The sequence below is a fragment of the Chlorocebus sabaeus genome, chromosome 23 (genome assembly GCF_047675955.1).
Source record: "Chlorocebus sabaeus isolate Y175 chromosome 23, mChlSab1.0.hap1, whole genome shotgun sequence".
Lineage (NCBI taxonomy): Eukaryota > Metazoa > Chordata > Mammalia > Primates > Cercopithecidae > Chlorocebus > Chlorocebus sabaeus.
In genome coordinates this window covers 3,155,735-3,181,446 of record NC_132926.1, presented here as the reverse complement: position 1 = coordinate 3,181,446, position 25,712 = coordinate 3,155,735, and the positions used below count along the sequence as shown (strand labels likewise).

The 25,712-nt window shown below is 54.1% G+C and overlaps 1 protein-coding gene across 1 annotated transcript; it reads right to left on the bottom strand.

Moving 5' to 3' along the window:
- Positions 1 to 215: 215 nt before the first annotated feature.
- Positions 216 to 23,320, bottom strand: GRM6 (glutamate metabotropic receptor 6). Its single transcript, XM_073010444.1, has 11 exons — positions 22,307 to 23,320; positions 21,469 to 21,994; positions 18,978 to 19,194; positions 18,546 to 18,681; positions 17,734 to 17,888; positions 16,306 to 16,446; positions 16,003 to 16,203; positions 13,933 to 14,078; positions 13,224 to 13,847; positions 10,039 to 10,350; positions 216 to 9,027 (listed from the first exon to the last, which is right to left on the bottom strand). The coding sequence occupies exons 2-11, from the start codon at positions 21,970 to 21,972 to the stop codon at positions 8,830 to 8,832; spliced, it is 2,634 nt and encodes an 877-aa protein (XP_072866545.1). The 5' UTR covers positions 21,973 to 21,994; positions 22,307 to 23,320; the 3' UTR covers positions 216 to 8,829.
- Positions 23,321 to 25,712: the final 2,392 nt, after the last annotated feature.

Here is a 25,712-nt window from a genome sequence, read left to right as displayed (position 1 = left end):
GGTGAGAGAACCAGGAATGGGGAAGATGCAGGGTGCTGACCCCAGGACCTGTTTCCCTGGAAAGGCAGCAGTTTGAGAATAAAACCCAGAGGACTTTCTGATAGTGGTGGCTTGTAGCAGACCTGGATGAAGTTCCTTTCCTTTCCTTTCCCTCCCTCCCTCCCTCCCTCCCTCCTCTCTCTCCCCCTCTCCTCCCCTCCCCTCCCTCCCCTCGCCTTCCCCTCCCCTCCCCTCGCCTTCCTTTCCTTTCATCTGTCAGCGGGAGCAGCAAAGACCACACAGGCCCATTAGTTCATGCAGGGGATCTTGGTAGCACTTGAAACAGAGGAAGCTATTATCTGGTTTTGGGTTTTATATTTCAAATTTCCAAGATGCAGATACTTGCTATAATAATGTACATTTTACCAGAGCATTAAAAAATGGAAAAGTTCCCAATTACTTTTCTTTCTTTCTCAATTAATTTTGCTTGCAGTGAAGAAGAAATTCCAAAGTTGGAAAAAGTATTTAACCACCTGAAGTTCAATTGCTAATTCATCTCAGTAATATGTCCAGCAGCAAACCTTTTATCCTCCAGTTTTTAGTGTCTTTACTAATTAAAAAAATAGAGGTTGACTGAAGAATTTTTTTTTTTTTTTTTTTTTTTTTTTTCAATTTGAAACTGAGTCTCACTCTGTGGCCCAGGCTGTAGTGCAGTGGCATGATCTTGGCTCACTGCAAGCTCCGCCTCCTGGGCTCACGCCATTCTCCTGCCTCAGCCTCCCGAGTAGCTGGCACTACAGGCGCCGCCACCACGCCCGACTGATTTTTGCGTTTTTAGTAGAGACGGGGTTTCACTGTGTTAGCCAGGATGGTCTTGATCTCCTGACCTCGTGATCTGCCTGCCTTGGCCTCCCAAAGTGCCGGGATTACAGGCGTGAGCCACCGTGCCCGGCCGACTGAAGAATTTGTAAAATCCTACGCAGTTATATTACTTCTGCCCTTCTTTATCAGTGCATACATAGGCAGAGAATGAAACCTGGAGGCTTTTGTGCCCAGGGTTATAGTTTAAACTTAGTAAGTAGGCAGTGGGGTTGGGCCGGGATAGTGAGGTGAAGACATGTTATTAGGAAAGAGGTTTGTTACATGAGTCTATGGCAGGAAAACGTGGATGCCTGAAGTTAGAGAGAAACTGGATCTTGGGAGTATAGTTACGCAGCTGTGACAAGAATTCATCCAAGCTGGCGATAAGACAGGTAAAGGACGCATCAATGGTCATTCCTTGAGAAGCAGGTCATATTCCTTCTTGTCTTTTAGGTTTGTTTTCTTTAGTCATGAACTTCTCTTAGCCTTTCTTTTGTTTGTTTGTTTGGTTCGTTTTTTTTTTTTGGAGACAGAGTCTCACTCTGTCCCCAGGCTGGAGTACAGTGGTACAATCTTGGCTCACTGCAACCTCTGCCTCCGGGGTTCAAGCTATTCTCCTGCGTCAGCCTCCTGAGTAGCTGAGATTACAGGTGCCCATCACCATGCCCAGCTAATTTTTTGTATTTTTGGTAAAGATGTGGTTTCTCTGTGTTAGCCAGGATGGTCTCGATCTCCTGACCTCATGATCTGCCCACTGTGGCCTCCCAAAGTGCTGGGATTGGAGGCGTGAGCCACCACACCCGGCCTCTAATGGTTTTTGTACTTACCATTACTGCATGAGAGGGAAGTTCACTGAGCACTCGTTATGAGCCAGGCACTGTGCATTGTTCCTACATTATACTGTGAAATTTCTATAAAAACCTTCAAGTTTGTAGGGATGGATGATTACCTATCAGCTAGATATGATTATCATACTTACTTGACAGACAAGGAGTCTTTGACTTAAGTAGCGTGTCCAAGATCACGTTAGAGTTAAGAGAAGGGTTTTAAATGTGAAGGCTTTTGTGATAGATCCCAAACCCATACCCAAAAAGCTGTACCACCATGGATCTCAGGAACTGGTCACTCTGGCTGCCACATTTCTGCTCACCTCTTCTCTCTCTTCCTTTTTATTATTTTCCCAAAATATAAGGACACATCAAAAGATGTTTCTGGCCGGGTGCAGTGGGTCACGCCTGTAATCCCAGCACTTTGGGAGGCCGTGGCAGGTGGATCACCTGAGGTCAGGAGTTGGAGACCAGCCTGGCCAACATGGCAAAACCCTGTCTCTACTAAAAATACAAAAATTAGCCGGGCTACGCCGCAGGCTGAGGCAGGAGAATCACTTGAACCTGGGAGGTGGAGGCTGCAGTGAGCTGAGATCACACCACTGCACTCCAGCCTGGGGTATGGAGCAAGACTCTGTCTCAAAAAAAAAAAAGATGTTTCTAAGAACGCTAGTGGTGCATGTTTGAGAATAGTATTATTCCCGTGAATGAATGTGACCACAACTGTTCGGCACGTGAAACCCTTTTTAAAAACACGTGTATAAAATGTTTCTAAGAGTGCAGCTTGGGTGCGTGATTAAGAAGTGTTGTTTCCATGAATAAAGGTGTCCACTACACTATTCTGCAGGTAACACGCTCTGAAAAGACACGTGTACAAAAGATGTTGCTAAAACATTGTCAACACAGTAGCCAGAGTGGTCCTTTTAGTTTGTCAGACCCTCTCACTGTTACTAAAACCCTCCAGTGTCTCCTCATCTCACCCAGAGTACATGGAAGTCCATGATTTTAGTGGCCTTGGCCTACAGGGCCACACATGGTATACGTACCCCAGTGCCTCAGGTGACAGTTAGCTTTATGTGTCACCTGGCCAGGCTGTGGTGGTACCCAGTTACTTAAACAGACGCTGATCTGGATGTCGCTGTGAAGGCATGTTTTGTAGATGTGGGTGACCGCTACAGTCAGCTGACTTTAGGTAAAGGAGATTACCCCCAATAATCTGGGCGGGCCTCTTCCAATCAGTTGAAGGCCTTCGAAGCAAAACTCTGTATATCTGTATCTAATCTATATCTACGTCTAATCTCTTGACCCTTTGGGCTCTGTTCTCTGGAGAGCCCTGACTGCTCCACTCTGCTGCCTTCCTCACATTGTCTCCCTCCCTCACCCACTCCTCCATGCCTCTGTCTTTGCTGGGTCCCCAAAACACCAGGCCGACCCCTGCCCCGGGCCTTGCGCTCGGCACTCCGCCTGCAGGAGCCCATCCCCCAGACACCTCCATGGCTCTCTCCCCACCTCCTTCAGATGAAGCCTGTACTTGATCGCCCTATTCAGAATTGCAGCCACCCCCGCCAGCTTCCCCGTTCTCTGTACCCTGCTCTGCTGTTTTCTTTTGTCCACAGCACATCACCCTCTAACATACAGTGTCATTTATTAGTTAGTTTTGTATGTTGTTTATTTTGTGTCTCCACCACTAGGATGCAAGTCCCATGAGGGAAGCAGTTCCCGTCTATTTTCTCTGCTGATGTATCCCAGGTGCTTAGCACAGAGTAAGCACCCAAGGGTACGTGTGGGACCAACAGTGACTCAGCAGTCTGGGGGGCAGTGAGGAGGGGCTAGCTGCGTGTGAGATGGGGTCCTGGGACTGCTCAGCTGTGGGGCTGGGTTAATGAGTGGGGTCTGTGTGGGTAGCGATTGGTAGGACTGGGAGGACCAATGGTAGGCTTATGGGGCCAGCAATTTGGGCACCTCTGTAGGGTGCATTAAGGAGACTCTGGCTTTCAGTGACTGTGGGAGAAATGAGTAACTTGCCCAAGGTCACTCATCCAGCAGAGCTGGAGTTGACCTCAAGAAGCCTTAACCATGACACAGTACAAGGTCACGATGCGAAAGCTGACTTAAAGAAGCACACAGGGCATGGGCAAGACACGGTCTGTGTGACCTGGAAGTTTTACCTGTCTGCAGACCAGAATGGGAAAATGATACTGCAGGTAAATTCAATATTTGAGAGCTCTGATCATACCTCATCTGGCAGACTGTATGAGTGAACAGTGCCTGGGGCCATGTTCCCCTAGACTAATGTACCCTTTCTGCTATTTCTGTTATGTGAGTCTGCAGGTAAATTTGAGAATAAATCACAGCCAGATGGAGGTGACAGGAGAGGGCTGGGACCCTAGCAATGGGGCCACAGCACCACGGTGCCATGGAACAGTGATTTTTTATATTACTGTGTAGGATGAATAAAAGGGAAAAGATACAAGAAGCAGAAAGACTAGTTAGTATTCTGAGTAATTGCCATAGGCTGAATATTTCTGTTGCTCCAAAATTCATATGGTGAGATCCTAACCCCCAATGTGTGGTATTTGGAGATGGGACCTGTGGTAGTTATGAGAGTAGAGCCCTTGGGAATGGCACTAGAGCCCTTATAAAGAGACCCCAGGATGCCCTCACACCTCCCACCATGTGAGGACACAGCAAAGAAGTGCTGTTTATGAACAAGGAGGCAGCCCTCACCAGACACCAAGTCCCCTGGTGTCTTGCTCTTGGACTTCCCAGCCTCCAGAACTATGAGAAACGTCTGTTTTTAGAAGCCATGGAGTCTATGGTATTCTTTTCTAGCAGCCTAAATAGAGTAAAACAGTAATCCACAAATGAAGTGAAGAGGCTTAAAATTTTCAAATCCAGTCTTCTTTTCTTTTTTCTTTTTTTTTTTTTTTTTGGAGACAGAATTTCTCTCTGTTGCCCAGGCTGGAGTGCAATGACACAATATCTTGACTCACTGAAACCTCTGTCTCCTGGGTTCAAGCGATCCTCCAGCCTCAGCCCCCCCGAGTAACTGCGATTACAGACATGTTCCACCATGCCCAGCTAATTTTGTGTTTTTAGTAGAGATGGTGTTTCACCATGTTGGCCAGGCTGGTCTTGAACTCCTGGCCTCAAGTGATCCACTCACCTCAGCCTCCCAAAGTGCTGGGATTACAGGCATGAGCCACCACACTCAGCCAAATCCAGTCCTTTTACTAATTTACTTCTCCACACCCTTGAATACCTTTTGGACTTCCATCCAACTGGTCAGTTTCTTCTTATCAGAGCCTTATTCCTTTTTGGTTCCTGTCCCTTACATTTCTTTAGCCTTTTCTCCACAGGGTGGAATGTCATTTTTGAAACCCCCCAAGCTACTTGTAATAACCATCAGTATTCCACTCTGGCTGTCCATACTACAGCAGTTTTTCCCTCCTCAAAGCCCAAGAGATGGAAAATATTTACAGTTTGGAATTTTTCATATTTAGAAACAAAGTATCAATATAACAAAGAGTATTTGTGAAGCAGTTTCATTCTATAAAATGGTGGGAAGATTCACCTGGAATTGTGCATTTTATTCCATTTTTGAAGAAGTTTTATGAAACAGTATCTGTATAAAGAAGCAACCGAAGACCCAAGTCAGACTTTTGGGAAAAGTTAAATTTATTGAACACGAAGTAATTGAATAAAGTCAGTTACCTGGACTGTTTATAGTAAGCAATGAATGTAATAAATTAAGGGGAAATTTCTAAAGAGCAAAAAGGATAAGAAATGTGACAAAGCGATAATAAATGTGTCAGAAGATTCACACAAGTGAGAAAGCCTCAGAATATGGTTACTATACAGAAGCTCTTCTGTAGAAGTCTCAACACAGTGGACCACAGGTGAGACCTTATAAATAAGTGGATAAAGCTTACATCAAAACCTAATCTTACTCTGCTTTAGAACTCTCATGTCAGAGAGGACCACTGCAATTTTAATTGTGTAAACATGGAATAAGCCTCCAACCCAGAACTCCATTTTCACTGGAACATGTAATTCATACTGGGAGAAATAATTCCAGGGCAACAAATGGGACAAAACCTTAGGTACAGGTCACCTCTCACTCGACAGAAGAGAAACCACACTGGGAGAATGCCTTATAAATTCCACACATAGAAGAAAACTCACAAAACTTTATTCAGGGGTCCAAATAAATTGATTAGACCTCAAAGAATTCAAACCCATGCATGCCAAAAAAAAAAAAAAAAAAAAAAAAAGGAATATCTTTAGGGAGGTGTCAGCCTCCACTGAACACCATAGAAATGATCAAAGAGGCTAGGTGCGATGGCTCATGTTTGTAATCCCAGCACTCTGGGAGGTGGAGGCAGGAGGATCGCTTGAGCTCAGAAGTTCGAGATCAGCCTGGGCAACATAGTGAGACATCGTCTCACAAAAAATAAAAAATTAGCTGGTTATGGTGGTGTGCACCAGCTACTCAGGAGGCTGAGGTGGGAGGATCGCTTGAGCCCAGGTCGAGACTACAGTGACCGAGGATTGTGCCACTGCACTCCAGCCTAAGAAACTGAGCAAGACCCTATCTCGAAAAAATAAAATAACAAAAGAAATGATCACAGGCAGAAACCGTATGTACACACTGAGTGTGGAAAAGCCCTCTTGTGGAAGTCAGTTATTTGTATACCTCAGAAAATTCGGGAAGGAGAGAAACCTTGTGAATGTACTAAATCTGATAACATCTTCAGTAACAGAGGATGCCCCACTGTACACAGAATGGCTCATGCTGTGGAGATAACCTGCAAGGAGACCGAATGTGAGAAAGCCCACGGGAGGGGGAGAGGCCTCGTGGTGCATCTGAGTTCCTAGAGAGGCCGCAGGTGTGAACATGGCAGAGCGTGAAAGTCTTCTGTGGGAAGCCAGGACTCTACGCTGGAAACCTCACACTGGGGAGAAATCCTCAACGCAATCAGTGTGGAAGTGCCTTTGCTAATAACTGCTTCTAATTCTGAATCATAGAGTTCAGAGCGGAGAAAACCACAGGAATGTAAAACAATGTCTAAAAGTTTTCAACTAGAAGTCAAAACTCATTGCACACCAAGGAATTCATAGTGGGAGAAACACTGAGGAAACAGCAAATGCAGGAAAGCTTTCCCTTGGAGATCAGAGCTCACTGACTCTCAGAGTTCACATAGGGGAAGAACCGTACACAATCGTGAGTGTGGCACCGCCTTTGACAAGAAAACACGCCCCATTACCCAGGAGAGAGCCCGCACAGGAGAGAAACCCTGCGGACTGGGAAGCATTCAGCAACAAATGAAGCGTCCTAGTTCGCACTACGGAGAAGCCCTAGGAACACAACAGATGTGGAGAAGGAGAGTCAGCAGTGCAACAAAAATGTTTGTCAGAGGAGAAGCTTTTAAGTTTACCTAAAAATTGCAGAAACACCTAGTCCCAAGGTCAAAACCAACTACGCACCAGAGAAGCTGTATGGGAAAGTTTGTACGTTGGATAAAGTGTGGTTCACCCTCAAAACTAACTCCAGACATCACATACTAGAGAATGTATATTGATCTTAAACAGTGGTCAATTTAACAAATTTAAATTCTACTCCCAGGGACACAAAATTCCATAACTTAAACCAAGCTTTTTGTAAAAACTGTCAATGAAAAACAAACGCGCGTGCATCTGCAGTCCAAGCCTCTTCCTCTCAGTCCTGGTGCTCAGCTTGCAAATGGGCCTTCCTAGTACATACAGGGAATGAAGAGTTTCCATCCCCGTCCTGAGCCATCCACCTGGGATTCACCTTCACCACGGACATGGCTGTCTGTCACTGCTCCCAACCAGGAGCTCCTAAACCCATCCCCGACCCAAACACAGCACAAATGCAACCCTGCTCCTCGTTCTCACATCACTCTCGCTACACACGTGCCTCGCATCCCTCACGCTACACACGTGCCTCGCATCCCTCACGCTACACACGTGCCTCGCATCCCTCACGCTACACACGTGCCTCGCATCCCTCACGCTACACACGTGCCTCGCATCCCTCATGCTACACACGTGTATCGCATCACTCATACTACACACAAGTATCTGAATTTCTGAAGGTTTGCGGGGTAGGTTTGGTCTTTTTTTTTTTTTTTTTTTTGAGACACTCTCACTCTGTCGCCCAGGCTGGAGCACAGTGGTACCGTCTCAGCTCACTGCAACCTCCACCTCCCAGGTTCAAGTGTTTCTCCTGCCTCAGCCTCCCGAGCAGCTGGGATTACAGGCACCCACCATCACGCCTGGCTAATTTTTGTATTTTTAGTAAAGACAGGGTTTCACCCTGTTGGCCAGGCTGGTCTCGAACTCCTGACCTCAGGTGATCCACCTGCCTTGGCCTCCCCAAGTGCTGGGATTACAGGTGTGCGCCACCACGCCCAGCCAAGGTTTGGGGGTGATTTAAGGGAGTACACACAGGGGAGGAAAACAGCTATACTCTAAGTCTGACCTTGCCCAGTCCCGGGGGGATGGCAGGAAAGTCCATGGCATTGGAAATCTCATGGGGGTGCACCCCAATTCCTCAGCTCACGCCCTCGCCCCTGCAGGCCCTTCCCATGCGCACAGGGGTCTCAGCCGGGGTCTCTCCCTCCATGCCAGAGGAATCCTACCCAGGCCTGCGTGCCTCCGTCCAGATGCACAGCCCCAGGTCTCCTCTTGCTGAGACAGCTCCTCCTCCACTCCAACCCCACGTTTCATTCTGGGGTCTACACATTCTTCCACACTGCCCAGTCCCCAGGTTATGGGGTTTGACTGAGAGGAGGAAATCCTCAATCCAGGCAAAGCCCGGGGCTTCATCATCATCTTTGGACTTCGGATGAGAGAGTAAGTTTAGTTCCTCTCTAGAGCTAGAACCTTCTCGGTGGCTGTTTCCCACCATGGCTAGCGAGTCTGGTCTGTGGTGAGGAAGCATGAAGCTCACATGCTGGAATCAGGGCAGAGCTGGGTGCAGTTCCTTCTCAAGGCCCGCCCCACCGATGCAGCGCGTGGTCTTCGCACACTCCCTGCCTCTGACTGTTCACCGTGGACCTGGGCTCTGTATAGCTTCCGCCGTGAGGCAAGAGGAAGAAAGGGGAGGCAGCGAGCAGTCCCGTTCCCGCCTGCCCTGCTACTTGTGGTCCTCTGCATCCTCGCCCTTGGGTGGGGCTGCCACCGTGGAGGTGGCCTTGAGGCTCCGCTTTCGCTTCTGCACATTCTGCTCCGGGTGGAACAGGATGACGTAGGTTTTAGGTACGTAGAGCATGCCGAGGGACACCGACGCACTCAGGCTCAAGGACACGGTTAGTGTGGTTGTCTGAATGTAGATCTAGGCCATGGAAGAGGGGGCGAGATGGGACTCAGCCCTGCTCTCCCTGCCCCGCCCCACACAGTCCTCACTACACAGACTGGAGCTGAGTCTGTTTCAGTCGGGGAACTGGGAATGAGCACTTGGACCAGGACAACAGTATGAGCAGAGGCCCCGGCGCCTGAGGAGCTGGCAGCCTCCGTGCAGCTCTGGTGTGGGCAGGAGGGAGGGGTGAGGAGGGGTTATTAACAGAGAGAGACACCTGGGGAAGCGGGAGCCAGAGCATGTTTCAAATTCATACAAATGAATAAATGGGCACAGAGTGAACTGAGAAGCACATGGGCAAATAAGTGAATGACAGGTGCATAAAATGTTCTGCTGCGTATGTGAATAAATGATGCAGCAACGGGCTGACACATTAATGGGTTGGCAGTTATAAAGCCAGCTGCGGTGGCTCACACCTGTAATCCCAGCACTTTGGGAGGCCGAGGCAGATGGGTCACCTGAGGTCAGGAGTTTGAGACCAACCTGACCAATATGGTGAAACGCCGTCTCTATTAAAAATACAAAAATCGCCCAGGCGTGGTGGCGGCGCCTGTAGTCCCAGCTACTCGGGAGGCCGAGGCAGGAGAATCACTTGGCCCAGGAGGCGGAGCTTACAGTGAGCTGAGATCACACCACTGCACTCCAGCCTGGGTAACAGAGTGAGACTGTGTCTCAAAAAAAAAAAAAAAAGCATATGAAGAACTTGAATTAAAAAAAAAAAAAAAAACAAGCTAACTGGGTGACAGAATGAGGCAACATCTCTCAAAAAAATGAAAATGATAAAAAAAAAAAAAAGTGGAAGTCAAGAAGAGGGCTTAGAAGCTTGGGTAAGTGAATGAATGAACAAAGTAAGAAGGGAATGAGTGAATGAACAAGCAGCCGGATACGGGATAAACAAAAGCGTGAACAAGCATTTAAGCTCGTGAATGAATCAACCGGCAGGACAGGCAGGAAACAGGGAGTGCAACCTCCTGGGGACCTCATTACCTTTTCAGCTGACTGGGCAGTACCAAAGAAGATAGGCACGAATGCCAGCCAGATGATGCAGGTGGTGTACATGGTGAAGCCGATGGGCTTGGCCTCATTGAAGGTCTCGGGCACGCCGCGGGCCTTGATGGCGTACACTGTGCACGTGACCATGAGCAGGAGGCTGTAGCCCAGGCAGCCGATGAGAGACAGATCCGACATGTCACACTTGAGCACCCCTCTGGCCTGCTCCGGATCCACCGTGCGCTGCTCCTCATAGTCAATCACGCTGTGTGGGGGCCGGGCCCCCAGCCATGCTATCACCCCCACCACCTGCAGGAGCCAACACTGCATCAGACACAGCACCTTCCAGGGACAAATCCATTCCAGCCCTGATGGAGGCCCCTGCAGGTCGGGATGCCCTTGAGGCTCTGCCTATGGAGTGGGGTGCTCCCCCTCTTCGTGGTGCCTCTCAGGAGCACTCAGTGGAGAAGAGGGGATGGCAGCCCAGGAAGGGACAGCCCAAGAGGGGCCCATCCACCCAGCCAAAGGCCCGTGGCCTGGCAGTGGTGGAGAAGGGCTGTGCTGGCCGTTTATGTTGGCAACATCAGTGCAGTGTGCGTAAGAGGCAGCTTGGTGTCCTCTTCCTGCGTTCTAGCCATTACCAATGCCATTGACTGTGCCCCTTCCAGGTAGATGGCTGAGGCCGGAAGCTCTGGAACTGAGGCCGGACTTACATCGCCTCGCTAGCCTCCTCACATGTAGTGAGCTTCAAAATAAGGGCACCTCACAGGCAAGAGAAACAAAGGAGCTCTCGGTGGGGAGGAGCAGGAATGGGAGCTGATGCTGAGGAGTAGTGGAGTCTGTGCAGGCCCTCACAGGGAGGAGGTGGAGTTACCATTCCCTCACATGACAGGAAACACAACCTCGAGCCAAGGAAAGCTGGGAACAGGAATGAAGCCACCTGCATAAAGGCAGGACCCTGGAAGGGCTGCCCCGCACGTTTGTGCAGGTTGTTCACTGCACAAGAGCGCCTGACTGGGGGCGGGGATCTGGAATCCAGCCTGCACGCCAGTGCCGCGCCGAGCACCTGGAGCGGGGCCACGTGAGCCTGCCGGAAGGGATGCTTTGCAGTCATCTGCCCACCCAGAAGAAGCAGCTTTTTGTGCTTCTCCCAAAGGCAGCAGACCCCTGAACAAAGGACCTTCCAAAAGAAGTTTGGAAGTTCCTACTAGAACAAGGCTCCAGGTAGGAAAAAAAAAAAAAAAAAAAGTTGCTTATGAGAAACAAAAACGCAAGTCCAGGGACGCACAGCAGTAACAAGCAAAACGGCCCACAGATGCCGCAGCCCGTGGAGCTGAGAGCGAGCCAGCACGCCTCACTCGGAACAAACTCCTGCAAAATAACAGCAAATGAGCAGAGGGCAGGAACAGGCTGAGCCCCGGAGAGGAAAGCCCAGGCCCGGTGCACTCGTACTAAGTGCAGGCAAATTAAAACCACAATGAGATGTCACTTCACATCTCGTCATGATGTGGTAATCATGGCAAAAACACCCAGTGCAGTTGCAGGCTTGTGTTTTTTAAAACATCTCTTGTATCTGGAAAGTGGGGCGAGCGATGACTGAGGCTGGGGAGGAGAGCTGGGGGTCCCCAGCGGGGTCTAAGCATCTCCACCTGGGGGTGGGGGAGCACGGAGCACCTCAGGCCGGGACGTAGTGGGCACCTTCTCAGGATGTGCGGCACACGGAGACCCTGGGCCTGACCGGGGGACACTCAGGCCCTGTTATCTGGAAGAAGATGGGAGTACCTCCTAGTCACGGAGAACTGCATGACCTGAGGCATGTGGTGTGTGTGGAACCAACAGAGAAGGGGCTCACTGGGAGTGCACAGTGCTGTGTCCAAATGGGTGAGCAGGTGTTCGCACTGAGGCCGCCCTCCACCTGGCCCTGAAACCCAGCTGGCCCTGCAGTGTCACACCAGGTCACCCTCCCCAAGCCATCTGTCTCTCGTACCCTTCGCACAGAAAACATCCAGGGCGTCCCAGACTCCAAGAGTTGTCTCCAAGGCTGTAATAACTTCACCGTCTTAGGAAAATCCCCCAAAGGAGCTCCATTTTTTAATGCACAACACCGCACGAAACACTGGCCACTGGGTGGGATTCGATCTCCACTCCACAGTAAAATGTTGGACCCTATGCCTCTTATCCACACTGCCCCAGTGAACAGGACAGCAGAGACTCCCTTGTGCAAACAGGAAAACCAGTCAGACAGCTCTTCATCCTATTTCCATATGTGAGCCAAATTGTGGAAGAGCATGTTTGATTTATGAAAATAACTTCACTGTTGTACAGAAAGGTCTCTGGAGGCCCACACTCCCCACCTTACTGCCCTGTTCTCCTTCAGGGACCCAGCAGGGGAGCTGGTGGCCCTAACTTAGCTGCTGTCACAGGACAGGAGGAGCTCCATTTCCTGTGGCCTTAAAAAAAAAAAAGGCTGGTCGCGGTGGCTCATGCCTGTAATCCCAGCACTTTGGGAGGCTGAGGCGGGTGGGTCACGAGGTCAGGAGATCAAGACCATCCTGGCTAACACGGTGAAACCCCGTCTCTACTAAAAATCCAAAAAATTAGCCGGGCGTGGTGGCAGGCACCTGTAGTCCCAGCTACTCGGGAGGCTGAGGCAGGAGAATGGCGTAAACCCAGGAGGCGGAGCTTGCAGTGAGCCAAGATCGAGCCACTGCACTCCAGCCTGGGCAACAGAGTGAGACGCTGTCTCAAAAAAAAAGAAAGAAAGAAAAAAAGCCCACAGGAACTAAAATAGAAAAGAGTGACTCTAAAAACAGCATTTCTCTTTTTGTTTTGAGACAGGGTCTCACTTTGACACCCAAGCTGGACTGCAGTGGTGCAATCTCGGCTCACAGCAACCTTCAACTCTCCGGCTAAAGCGATCCTCCTATCTCAGCCTCCCAAGTAGTTAGGACTACAGGCATGCACCACCACACCCGGCTAATTTTCATATTTTTTCGCAGAGACAGGATCATGCCATGTTGCCCAGGCTGGTCTCAAACTCCTGGACTCAGGTGATTCACCCACCTCGGCCTCCCAAATTGCGGGGATTACAGGTGTGTGCCACTGTGCCTGGCCTTTTCTGCTTTGTTAATTTGTGGACAGTCCCCCTCCCTGCCCTGGCCCTTGGGAGCCTCCGGACCCACCTGCAGGGAGGTGAGGCTGAAGGTGATGACCAGCTGCGAGGTGGGGCTGATGAAGGGAGGGGGTGTGACCGAGCGCTTGCCCTGCTCAAAGATGCGGTAGATACGGTTGGTCTTGGTGAGCAGGGCAGAGTAGCTGAGGGTCGTGCCTAGGCCCAGGAAGAGCCTGCGGGTGGCACAGACCACGGCCCCAGGCTCAGCCACCATGAGGAAGGTGATGGCGTAGATGAGGAAGATGCCGGTGAGGAGGACGTAGCTAAGCTCTCGGCCCGAGGCCCGGACAATGGGCGTGTTGTTGTGTCGCATGAAGGTGGCCACCACTGTGGTAGTGGCCATGATGCCCAGCACGGCCAGGAGGAGCGGCAGGGCTGCCCAGGGGGAGGACCAGCTCAGGCGCACCACAGGCGTGGGGCGGCAGCCGGTGTGGTTGGGCGTGGGCCTCATGTCCCCAGGACAGGCCTCGCACGTGAACTCGTCCACCTGGAAGCGGTACCCGTCACAGGCCTCGCAGTGCCAACAGCAGGGGACGCCCTTCACCATCTTCTTCCGCTCCCCTGGCCCACAGGGGAGGCTGCACAGAGACGAGGGCACCTCGTGGGGGTCGCCAGACCACTGCAGGGCCTCCACCTGGGACGTACAAAACACAGGCTGGGGGCCTCTGCCTCCGGGATCCTGGGCCCATGCCCACCCGGGGCTTGGTCTGCACACTCACATCCAGTCTGAGGGTCTCTGCCCACTGTCCCACCGCCTGGTACCCGCCACTGCTGGCACTGCCGTTGGTGGCCTGGTACTGGAAGATGTCGTACCGCCCGGGCGCATCTCCGTTTTCGTTGAACATCACAGGGGTTCCTGCGCTGCCTGGAGAGAGAGCCCGTCATCCTTGCTGGTCCTCCAGCCCAGCAGAGCTGTCTCCGGGGAGGCTCCAGGGACCAGCAGGAGAAAGGAGGTGCTTAACAAGCATCACTGCTCATGAGGGACGTGCAAATCCAAGCCGCAGGGAAATCCCCCTTCACCCATTGGGATGGCTTCTGTCCAAGAACCAGAAAATAACAAGTGTGTTGAGTGTGCGGAGAAGTCGGAACCCTTGTGCACGGTGGATGGGAAAAGGCTGCAGCCGCTGCAGAAAACAGTGTGGAGGCTCCTCAAAAAATTAAACACACGACCCAGCAATTCCACTCCTGGGTAGATACCCAAACGACTAGAAAGCAGGGCGGCAAAGAAAGACTTGTACAGCCGTGTTCATAGCAGCATTATTCGCATAGCCACAAGATGAGAGCAACCCGAGGGTCCACTGACAGAGAATGGATGAACATGATGGGGCCATTCATACGATGGGATGCGATTCAGCCTTCAGGATGAAGGCAGTTCTGACCCATGCTATAAAATAGATGGACCTTGAGGACATGATGCTCAGTGAAACAAGCCAGTCACACATGGGCAAATACTGTCTGATTCCACCACAGGAGGTACCGAGGACAGACAATTCATAGAGAGGAGCAGTGGAACGGTGGTTGCAGGTGCTGGCGGAAGGAGGGGACGGGGAAGTGTTTAATGTGTACAGAGTTATGGTTTCATAGATGAAGAGTTCTGGGGATAGTGGTGGTGATGGTTGCATAACATTGTGAATTTATTTTTATTTATTTATTTATTTATTTGAGACAGTCTCACTCTGTTGCCCAGGCTGGAGTGCAATGGCACAATCCCAGCTCACTGCAACCTCTGCCTCCTGGGTTCAAGCGATTCTCCTGTCTCAGCCTCCCAAGTAGCGTGGATTACAGGCACTCGCCACCATGCCTAGCTAATTTTTGTATTTTTAATAGAGACGGGGTTTCACCACGTTGGCCAGGCTGGTCTCAAACTCCTGACCTCAAATGATCCACCTGCCTCGGCCTCCCAAAGTGCTGGGATTACTGGAGTGAGCCACCGCACCCAGCCTGAATGTATTTAATGTCACAGAACTCTACACTTAAACATGGTTAAGGTGGTACATTTTATATTATGTGTATTTTATCACAATTAAAAATGAAAAAGGTTTCACGGTCCAGGCTAGGGGACGAGTTCAGACATGGAGAGAGGTCTGAGTGACAGTATGAAATTGGAATGACTTGAACAATGAGCTCTATTTTTCTTACGAGCTTGCTCCACCCGCCTGCAGAGCTGCTCTGGGGTCATGTTAAGTTGACTTGATTAGCAGAGAGCATGGGGGAGAGAAGCTGGTGAGTGAGTGCCTAGTGGAAGAGTGGAGTTTAGAACTGTGTAAAGGATAGTGACTGAACAGAAAGTCATCTCTCCACAAATCGTGGACACAGCTTGAGTCCACTGGGGTCTTCTCAAAAGACAATTTTGAGCCCTGACCACACACCAAGTCTGGTGCCACGGCACAGGTCAGACCCACGCCTGTGCCTAGTGCATGACTGAGTGGGTGGCATGTCCCTGGGTAAGTGCCCCAGGTGCGCCCCCAGGGTCCAGACGCCCTCAAGCTCTGTGCAGTGGAGGGGAGTGTGATGTGATCCACTGAGGGTTCCTGGCAGAAGGGATCAGAGAAGCTCCCCAGCATCTCAACTGTGCAAACCAGCGCAGGGAACACTGAAGCCTGGGGAGGGAGCAGTGTTAAAACGTGGGGACCGGAACTTGTCTCATGTCTTTGGCACTCAGCCCCGGGTGCCCCCATTAGACCACTCAGCCTCTCCCAGCCCTTCTACCCTGAGGTCATCCCAGGCCTCAGACAAATCCAGCCCCCAAGCTGCCCTTCACTGCTGCAGGGGTGCAGGCACCCACTCACCATTGAAGCGGACAGCTCGAATATACTGCAGAAGCGTCCGCCCATCGGTGGGTTCCATCGCCGGGCACAGGCCTGTGTGCCCAGGGCAGAGCGCCTGGTGCATGCTGTGGAGGGCATGGGCAATGGCATACACGGCATCAATCACGAACTGCACCTTGCCCTCCTGCTCGTAGGTGGAGTCCCGGCCGATGCGTTCCTCGCCTGTCCTAGGGATGCCCAGAGAAAGTGTGCCCGGCCGCCATGCACCCAACCTGGCCTCCCACCTTCCCCCTCCCCACCCTCCCCACCCTGGGTAGCTCTCACCTGTGCATTTGCGGGTGGAATCATCTGACTGGGTACCTGAGCGGGTCAGTTTGCAGTTAAAATTCTCTTCCCAGAACTCAGCAAACCAGATGTTCCTGCGGTTGTTCTCCAGGGATCGAGTCATGAAGTACTGGTCAAATCCTACAGAGACGGAAGGAGGGGAGGGTGGCGCTGACCTGAGCCAGCTGTGTTTCTCCTGTGTCTCTCTGCCACTTGCTCACTTTTCAGCTAGGAGTGGCCAGGTGACCAAGTTCTGATTGGTGGACTCAGAGCCAAATGGAGGTTCCAGGGCAGCCTTTACATGCTGATGCAAACTCAGAGCCTCACCATTTGAAAGACTTTTATCCCTGCTCCTTCTTTTGGTGGAATAAAAGAATGGACAGAGCCCAGGGCTTTGAGAGCACCATTCATTCACTGCCCTACACCTAAAGTCGCCACCTCTCAGACCCTGTGTCTTGTGAGGAGATGCCTTCATCGCTAAAACCACTCTCAGTCCAGGCTGCCACCTGCGCCCAAATGCATCGTAGCTGAAATAAAAGGTGTGCTGGTGTATATCCCCCCTAAGACTGGGAGGCCCCAGCAGCCAGGGCTCAGCCTTTCCAGGGTCTGTGTTTCATAAAATAGCCCTGAAGCATGTCATCAAGGTGTCCTCAGTCCAGCCTTGGGGAAAATGAGCAAGCCTACTGTAAAGTGAACCATCTGTTCCTGCTGGATTCATCCAGATCCACAGGTGGGACTGGGGGTGCAAGGGCCTCATCACTTTGATCAACAGGATGGTATATCCCATATCCTTGGTTTCTCTCCCTCCCACCCTCACCCTCAGATTAGAGTGTCTTTGGCAGCACTAGAAACACAGGCACTAAATTAAAAAACAAAATCGGCCGGGTGCGGTGGCTCACGCCTGTAATCCCAGCACTTTGGGAGGCCGGGGTGGGCAGATCATGAGGTCAGGAGATCGAGACCATCCTGGCTAACACTATGAAACCCCGTCTCTACTAAAAATACAAAAAACTAGCCAGGCGAGGTGGCGGGCGCCTGTAGTCCCAGCTACTAGGAGGCTGAGGCAGGAGAATGGCGTAAACTCAGGAGGTGGAGCTTGCAGTGAGCTGAGATCGGGCCACTGCACTCCAGCCTGGGTGACAGAGTGAGACTCCGTCTCATTAAAAAAAACAAAAACAAACAAACAGACAAACAAAAAACCAACAGTTTCTCCCCATCCAGTGAGTGGAGTGTCCTTTTCCTCGCACGCCATCACAGTCAAGCACTGCTTGGAGGGACGCGTCCATAGATTATCAGAATCATAGGATCCGGGGATCTGAGAAGGGATCTGGATTATAGCACCAATTACACAGATGCAGAAAATGATTGTCCCCAAGAGGGGGTGCTGGGGAGACGCTGAGGTGGGGGCCGCAGCGCCCCTGGACTCACCGTCGATGGAGGCCCTTTTGGGCAGGATGGTGATGGCCCCGACGGCCACGTCCTCCAGGCTCAAGATGGGCGAGGTCTTGGCTCCCCAGCTGTCGGAACCGACCCACAGGAAGTGGCCGGTCAGGTTGGCCTGGCGAGCGGCCTCCAGGACCCGCCTGGGAGGAGCAGGGCTGGGGTGAGGGAGGGCCTGGGAGCCTCCTCCAGCTTGGCCCATATTCCTTCCCACTCTGTCCATCTCCCCTGCTCTACAATCACTCACCAGATCCTTGTTGCTCAGGAAAAACGGGGCTTGGGGCATTTGGGGCACTTTCCCTGGGCTCTCCTCTGACCTAGGCCTGCCCACCTGCTCTGCCCACTGTAACCCACTGCACAGGGGCTCAGAGGGGCTCCTTGGGGGAAAATCCAGTTCGAAACCACCCCCTCCCCACATGCCTCCACCAGCGTCACGCCCAGCCTCCTAGGCTGGAGATGAACTCGGGCTGGGGCCTGCAGCCTGTGTGGACCCTGGGCTCCTTCCCTGACAGCTCCGTTTCTGCACTGGGATCTGCCCACAGGTCCCTCCCCACACCCCAGGAGCTGTAAACACAGACACACGTTCTGTGTGCTATTCAGTCTGGGCTTGTGGCATCTCCCCGGACCAGGCTGCTTTGCCGCTGGGGGCACCAGAATCAGAGGCAGCAGCAGGGAAGGTGGGGGGTGCGGGGAGCAGGGGAAAGGGAGGCCGGGAGGGTGTGTAAGGTGGTGATGTGCAAGAGGAGGGTGGGACCCTCAGGGAGAGCCCCAGGAGCCCAGTGATTGTGCCACTGTCCCACCTGATGTCATCCTCATTGGCAAAGATGATGATGCCCCGGGCGTTGGGTGTCTCCATGAGTCTCCTGATCACCTTGTTGAACTCTCCCGGCTTCGGTTCCCTGGGAATCTTGATAGACTGGGCAATACAGACCCCCCCTGGGTGTTGGGGGTGCCAAAGTCAGCTTCTGTCCCACCCACCCACACACCCACCTGGCCACTGCTACATAGGACTGTGTAGCCTGACTGAAGGGCTGCAGGGGTGAGATCTGTCCGCCAAGCCTGAGGCAGGGCTGAGTCGTCCAAAAGAAAGAGGCCCTGCCCACATGGAGCACCAGCCAGGCAACCTCGACCCACCATGGACCCAGGCCCCCCATCTTTCTGCTTCTGCCCCACCCGAGGGCCCCGGGCCCACACTATGGAGACTCCTTGGTGCCTCGGAGCCCCCAGCTCACCAGCCTCTCGGGAGATCTGAACGAAGGCCTCAACCCCGCTCTCGCCATAGTTGCCCTCAGAGGCCAGCGTGGACACATAGTTCCATCCCAGCGCCCTCACGATGTCCACCATGGCCTGGGCCTGGTAGGAGTCGGGCGGCACCACCCGGGAGAAGAAGTCATAGCGCGTGGAGTCGCTGAGCTCCGGGGCTGTGGAGGCGTAGCTGATCTGCGGTATCTGGAGGGCGGGAAGGACAGCCGGGCTGTGGACGGAGGTCAGTAACTCGAGAGAGGGAGGGCAAGGGGGGCTCAGGAATGGGACAGCCGAGCTGGGGACGGAGGTCAGTAACTCGAGAGAGGGAGGGCAAGGAGGGGCTCAGGAACCGACGGGGCACAGAAGGTGTGGGGCTGGGACCTGGGACACAGATGGGGCATGGAAGGCTTGGGGTGGGGACCTGGGGCCCGCTGGAGCAGCCACCTGGGAAGGCTAGAAGCTGTGCGCGAGGTCTGTGTTTTGTGAGTGGGCCTGAGAACTCTGTGAATGGTGTGCATGTGGGAGGTACGCCGGACTAGGGGAGAGGGCAGGACCGCCACGTACACTGGCACAAGCTGTGTCCTGAACAAGACCCCCCCAGCAGAGGGCCTGCAGCCCATCCAGCTGCATCTGCCTGTCCCAGTCGGCCCCAGGGGAAAGCACCGTTTCTTGATTCACACCAATGGGTGGTCTGCAGGGGCGGACAGCCCTAGCAGGGATTAGGGCAGACAGGGAAGCACCAGGGGGTGTTTGATTTAAGGCAGTGTCTGGCCTAGAATGGGTTTGTTGGAAACTGGGTTTCTCTGCGTGCATTACGGTGATTAACAGCAGAGATCAGACGCTGAACTGACCGGGGAGTGTGGAGCCGGAGGCACAGGGCTGAGAAGGCCGCCAAGAGGGGGCTCCGGGGCTTCAGGGTAAAGAGGGGCTATAGCAGGAGCTGGTGTGAAGGCCAGAGAGGAGAATTTCTGGAAGGAGGGAGGGGGACTGCTCCAGGGTTGTTTGAAGCAGGATAGAAAGTATAGAGACAGCAGGAAAAGGAAGCCGGGAGTGGCAGGGAGAGAGAAAGAGGGAAGGTACAGGTGGAGAGAAACAAGAAGGAGAAAGAGAGAGAGAGAGAGAACCGAGGAGTACAGGAGACGAGAAAGGCCCAGTGGCCACAGCTCAGTGAATAATGCTGTGGTCCTCAAGCCCTCCTGGACACTTGAGTTTGGGAACAACCTTCCCATGCCCCCTGGACCTCCTGAGGGCAGTTAATTTAAAATGCCTGCCAGCACGGTGATGTGGCTGGGAAATGAATGCATTTCCTTTAGACCAGCAATTGCAGCCTCTTGCCTGTGGCTGTGTGTTGCACAGTTTTTATTAATGTTTGCATTTCTAGCCGGGCAGCACAACCTCAGTCTGGGCTGAGCTAGCAGCAGCGGGCCCTGGGTTCACAGAGTCCTGCCCGCCTGAATACCCAGCTGGGTCCCTGAAGGCCTTGGGGTCTGGGGTCTCTGCATTCGACCTAGAGGACAGAGACAGAAACTAGAGCTCTAGGCAGGGCCGGGAACACACACAGGCGGGTGAAAAACCCCGGGGCGGCCACACAGCCTGTCTGGTGCCAGCAAACACAGACGCTGCTCCCGGGAGAGAGAAGCTCTGGGGAAAGAGAAGTTCCTCCCCTGGGCAGATGGAAACTAGGCCTTCCTCCTTCACAGGCCCCTCCCGCCACAGAACCCCAGAAAAACTGTCCCACAAACCCCCAAACCTGTATGCCAAAGCCCCCTAATCCCGACTCTGCTGGCCCCTAGGACTGCAAGGAACACGCTGCCCTCACAGGACAGTTCCCTACCTTTGAGGGCAGCGCAGGGCCAGCCCGGGCACCTACGCAGGGCAGGGTGCAGGAGACCAGCGCTCAGAAGGGAACGCCCCACCCTGCTCTCAGACGCCCCTTGAGGGAGGGTTCAAGGCAGACGTTTTGAAAATAAACTTAAATGATCAAAAAAGAGAAGGTCCAGACCTTTCGGGCCTATCCACCCCCAATAGCAGCCCCGGGACACGTCCCAGCTGCTGCTCCGGAAGAAGGGCCCGGGCTCCAAATAAAGCTCAAAGTTGAAACGTCACTCGAGCGCTCTGCAGGCCGAGGGGGCAGGAGCACCTTGTGCGGGTGGAGGGGGTGTGCCCAGAACAAGGGCACTCGAGCAGGCTGGCAAATGGGGACTGAAGTCAGGCCGCCCTCCGCAGCCAACCGGCCAGAGGCGTAGGTGGCACCTGCCCGGCAAGGGGCGCCCTTGCGGGGCCGGGTAGACAAGGGCGGCTGGATCCGACTCAGGCCTGCGTCAGGCCCCACTGACAGGGCTTCTTTGACACTGTGTGGTGTGAACTCCAGTGATTAAAACGGAGACTCTTCCAGAAGAAGTAACGGAGTGAGACTTGGGCCACCCCAGGGCGAGGACGGGAGACGCTGGACACCCAGCCCGGCCCCGCGGCCCTCACCGCAAACAGGCGCAGCACGTTGGCGACCATGATGGAGACGGAGCTGGCCGAGGCGCCCACGACGGCCACGACGCGCTCGGGGGGCGCGGTGCGCAGCGGAGGGACGCCTCCCGGGCAGCGCAAGCCCACCTCGTCGCCGTCGCCGCGGCCGCGGATCAGCGCCTGCACGAAGCTCAGCGCCTGCTCCAGCGCGTAGGTGTCCCGCGAGCAGGTGTCCAGCAGCCGCGCGCCCAGGCGCACGCCGGGCAGCAGCTCGGGGTCGGCGTTCACGCGGTCCAGCGCGTACAGCATGGCCTCCAGCCGGTGCACGCCCTGCTCCTTCTTCAGCGGCCCGCACGCCCGGCCCGCCGCGCCCCGCGCGTGCACCGGGAACAGGCCGCCCAGCGTCAGGCCGCCCGCCAGCCGCACAGAGCCCGCGGCGCGCGCCAGGCCCGCCTGCGCCAACCACAACAGCGGCAGCAGCGCCACGAGCAGCGGCTCCCGGGCTCTCCCGGGCCGCGCCATCGCCTCCGCCTTGTCTAGCGGGCTGCGGGGAGACAGAGGGGCGGGAACGCTCTGAGGGCTGGGGAGGGAGAGCGCGGGCTCGGGGCGCGGGGAGGGACACGGGGTCCTGGGGAGAAGGCGCTCGGGGCGCGCCTTCCACTTTGGCTCTGGGGAGTTAGCTCAGCCGGCCTGCCCAGGCCTCCGTCTCTCTCTTAAAGGCGCTGAACCCTATCGCCCGGGGTCCCGCCGGACCACTGCCTCCACCCCTCCAGCCCTGCCACTTCCCGACAGCCTGGTCCTTCCTCCTCGGGGTCCATTCCCAGCGCACACCCAGGCTCCCTCCCCAGCCAGTCACCTGCGCCAGCCGCTGTGGATTCAGGACAAGTCTGTGACAGATGCCACCGAGGCCCCGAGCGAGAGAGGATTTAAGGATTCTAGGGAGGGATGAGGGGCCGGTCCGAGGGTGGAGACCCCTCCTGAGTGTGGGGGGTGGCGGTGCTGGCTCTCCCCGCGTCTCCTTCCCCTCCCTCTCCTAATCTCTGGGTCTGTTTCCTGTTTTCCTGTCTTTGGTTTGCGTGTGACTCGGACTCTCTGGCTGTCTCTCTGGCGCTGTGTCTGATACATAATCTCTGTCCATCTCTCTATCTCAGTCTTCTTCTGCTTCTAGGTCTCTGTTCCTCAGTCTGTCTCTGGCTTTCTGCCTCTGTCCTCTTCTTGGAAATCTTGTCTGTCTCTGTGCCTTCCTGTCTCTCCCTGCCATTATCTCTCTCTGTCCCTGACCCCTTTTCTGTCTCTCTCTCTCTGTCCTGGCTGCCAGTGCTCTTGACTGCAGTTGCCTAAGGTATTCCCCAGCTTTCTCCTTGCAAAACCCTGCAGGGGGCAGGGACTACCTGAGCTGGGAGGGCCTGAGCAAGAGGAGGAAGAGCAAGGGGCAGGAAGGGACCAGGAGGGAGAAGCCTTTAGTGTTAGCGAACTTACAACACCCTCCAGTTGAGAAACAGCCCTCGAGGAGTGAGTTGACTTGCCCAAGGCCATGCAGCTGGCATGTGTGGGCATCAGGATTCACACCCAGAATGGCATGAAACAACCAGCCCACACGGCCTTGGATAGAAGGAGGGGAGAGGCCGGCTCTCCTTGCAGCTCCCACTCCCCCTGTTGCATGCGCGGATGGAACCCACGGGGCTGTTCTGGCTGCATATGAAGTCTCCTTGGGCTCTGGGTCTGAGGCAGCTACTGGAGCTGTGGTGCACACTGTGCCAACGCTCTCTGTACCTAACTCCCCACCTCATCGTGGAGGCCAAGGTGAGGGGGCTTGGCCAAAAGACGCTTTTATCACCACCCCCATCTGAGGCCCGGGATTTGGCTCTCTGATGCCAAGAGAGCAAAGGGCATCCTGGAGACAGGTGGTGAGCTCCCAGCCACAGGGATTAGCAGGCTCCTCGTTCGAGGGCCTGAGCCGGCTTGGGTTCCATTAGACAGGCTGGATTAGGGTGGCTGGGGGGATTTGGACAAGGCTGGCAGCAGGAGCAAGCAAGAAACGTGCCACCTTTTTCTCTTCCCCCACCTCTCCCAAGCCCCGATAGTTTCTACGGCCAGAACCACGTCTCCTGGTGGAAGCCCAGAGTCAACAGGCTGGGTCTAGCGCTGCTCCTATCCATTTAACAGTGGGAAGGGTGGGGAGCTTAGCTGGTGCCAGGCCCTGAGCCTGACATTGCAAAGGACGGCATAAACTGGGTTTGGGAGGTGGATGGGCCCTTCCCTGTTCAGGATGAGCCTGGCAGCTCCCAGCACTCAGCAGCCTCCTGCTTGGCATGACCAAGGCAGCCACTGCCCCTGCCTAGAGGACAGACCATCAGGAAGCGGGGGCAGCAGCTGGGGGACTGGCAGGGGGTCCTCACCCTGTAGGAGGGAGGCGCGCACACCTGTGAGCAGGGGGCTGGAGGAGAAGGGGAGGGGGGTGGCAGGATTTTAGGCTGATAGAGATTGGGCTCTTGGAGGCGTGGAGGATGGCATTGCTGCTGGGGCATTCCCTGAGAATATGAGAACCAGAGACAGCTGAACAGGTCAAGGAGGGCAGAAGCCAAGAGTTCGGGTTTGGACGCAGGAAAGCAGAGGCTTCATGACTCATGAGCCTGGAGTTGAGGGAAGAGGCCAGGGTGGGAGAGAAAGCTGAGGTGGGATCACCATGGTGGTGTTTAAAGAGGTGGAACACAGGAGCTCACTGGGGCTGAGAGTGTGGACAGACAGTGAGGATGGAGCCCCAGGAACCCCAACATGAGGGTCTGAGCAGAAGTAAGGAGACTGGGAGGGGGTGGCCGAGGAGTTAGAAGAGAAGAAGGAGAGTAGGCAGCAGAGGGGCCCAGAAACAAGGCTGGAGGAAGGAGGGAACATTCACCATAACTTATTCAGCCCCGTGCAGGGTCAGAAGGCCAAAGTGCACCTCGCACAGATGAGAAGAGAGGCAAAGAGGCGGGGCAGCCCCATGGCCATACCGCTCAGACGCCTGTGGCCTAGAAAACCCGTGCAGCCTTCACACCGTGTCTGTGATTCAGCGGCAGGTGCTGCCACTGACAAGCACACAGGAAACTAAAATCCCAACTGCTGCCTTCAGCTTGTGTCCACACTTCTAACCCCAGAGCCGGGCCATTCAGTAGAGCCTCCAGACTAGCCCCCACATCTAACAACAAGATGATTCTAATTGCAAAATTAATTTAAAACTCTACGTTCCTGGGGTTCGTTTAATGGTTGGACTCAAAGCTTCCGATGCCAGGATTGGGATGTTAGACATATTCCACCCTCTCTTTTGTTGGGAACATGTTCTGTGGGTGAACCAGTGCACCTAGCATGGACTCTGGCACAGGGATGTTGAAAAGCATGGGGTCTGTACCTGGGAAGGCCACCTGATCCCTTCCGGAATGTCCTGTGTGGAGCAATGTGGGGTGTGTGTGCGAAGTAAGCCTCCCAATGCACCCAGCCCTGCCAGCCTGTGCTCCCATGCGCCCTCACACCCCCATAGGGAGCCATGAGCTCCTCCAGACAGCAGGGCATGCGTGTGGGCCCCGGCTGTCACCAAGACCCAGGGTCACCTCCCTGCAGGCTTCTCCGTTGGCCCCTGGGCTCCTCACTGTGCTCTCCAGCGCTCAGCTGCCACGTGATCCACTGCACTGGGACCAGCTTTTCCAGCCACAAACACCAGCGGTGCTGCTGCCTCCGCCTGAACTGGTGCTGCTGGTAGACCCATCAGCCAAGAAGGAAGCAGGCCAGGCGCAGTGGCTCCTGCCTCTACTCCCAGCACTGTGGGAGGTTGAGGCGGGAGGATCGCTTGAGCCCAGGAGTTTGAGACCAGCCTGAGCAAGATAGCAAGATCCCGTCTTGGCAGATCACGAGGTCATGAGATCGAGACCATCCTGGCTAACATGGTGAAACCCCATCTCTACTAAAAAATACAAAAAACTAGCCGGGTGAGGTGGCGGGCGCCTGTAGTCCCAGCTACTCGGGAGGCTGAGGCAGGAGAATGGCGTAAACCCAGGAGGTGGAGCTTGCAATGAGCTGAGATCTGGCCACTGCACTCCAGGCTGGGCGACAGAGCGAGACTCTGTCTCAAAAAGAAAAGAAGATCCCGTCTCTACAAAAAAATACAAAAATTAACCAGGCATGGTGGTGCACGCCTGTGGTTCTAGCTACTCGGGAGGGTGAGGTGGGAGGATCCCTTGAGCCCAGGAGGTCAAGGATGCAGTGAGTTAGGATTGTGCCACTGCACT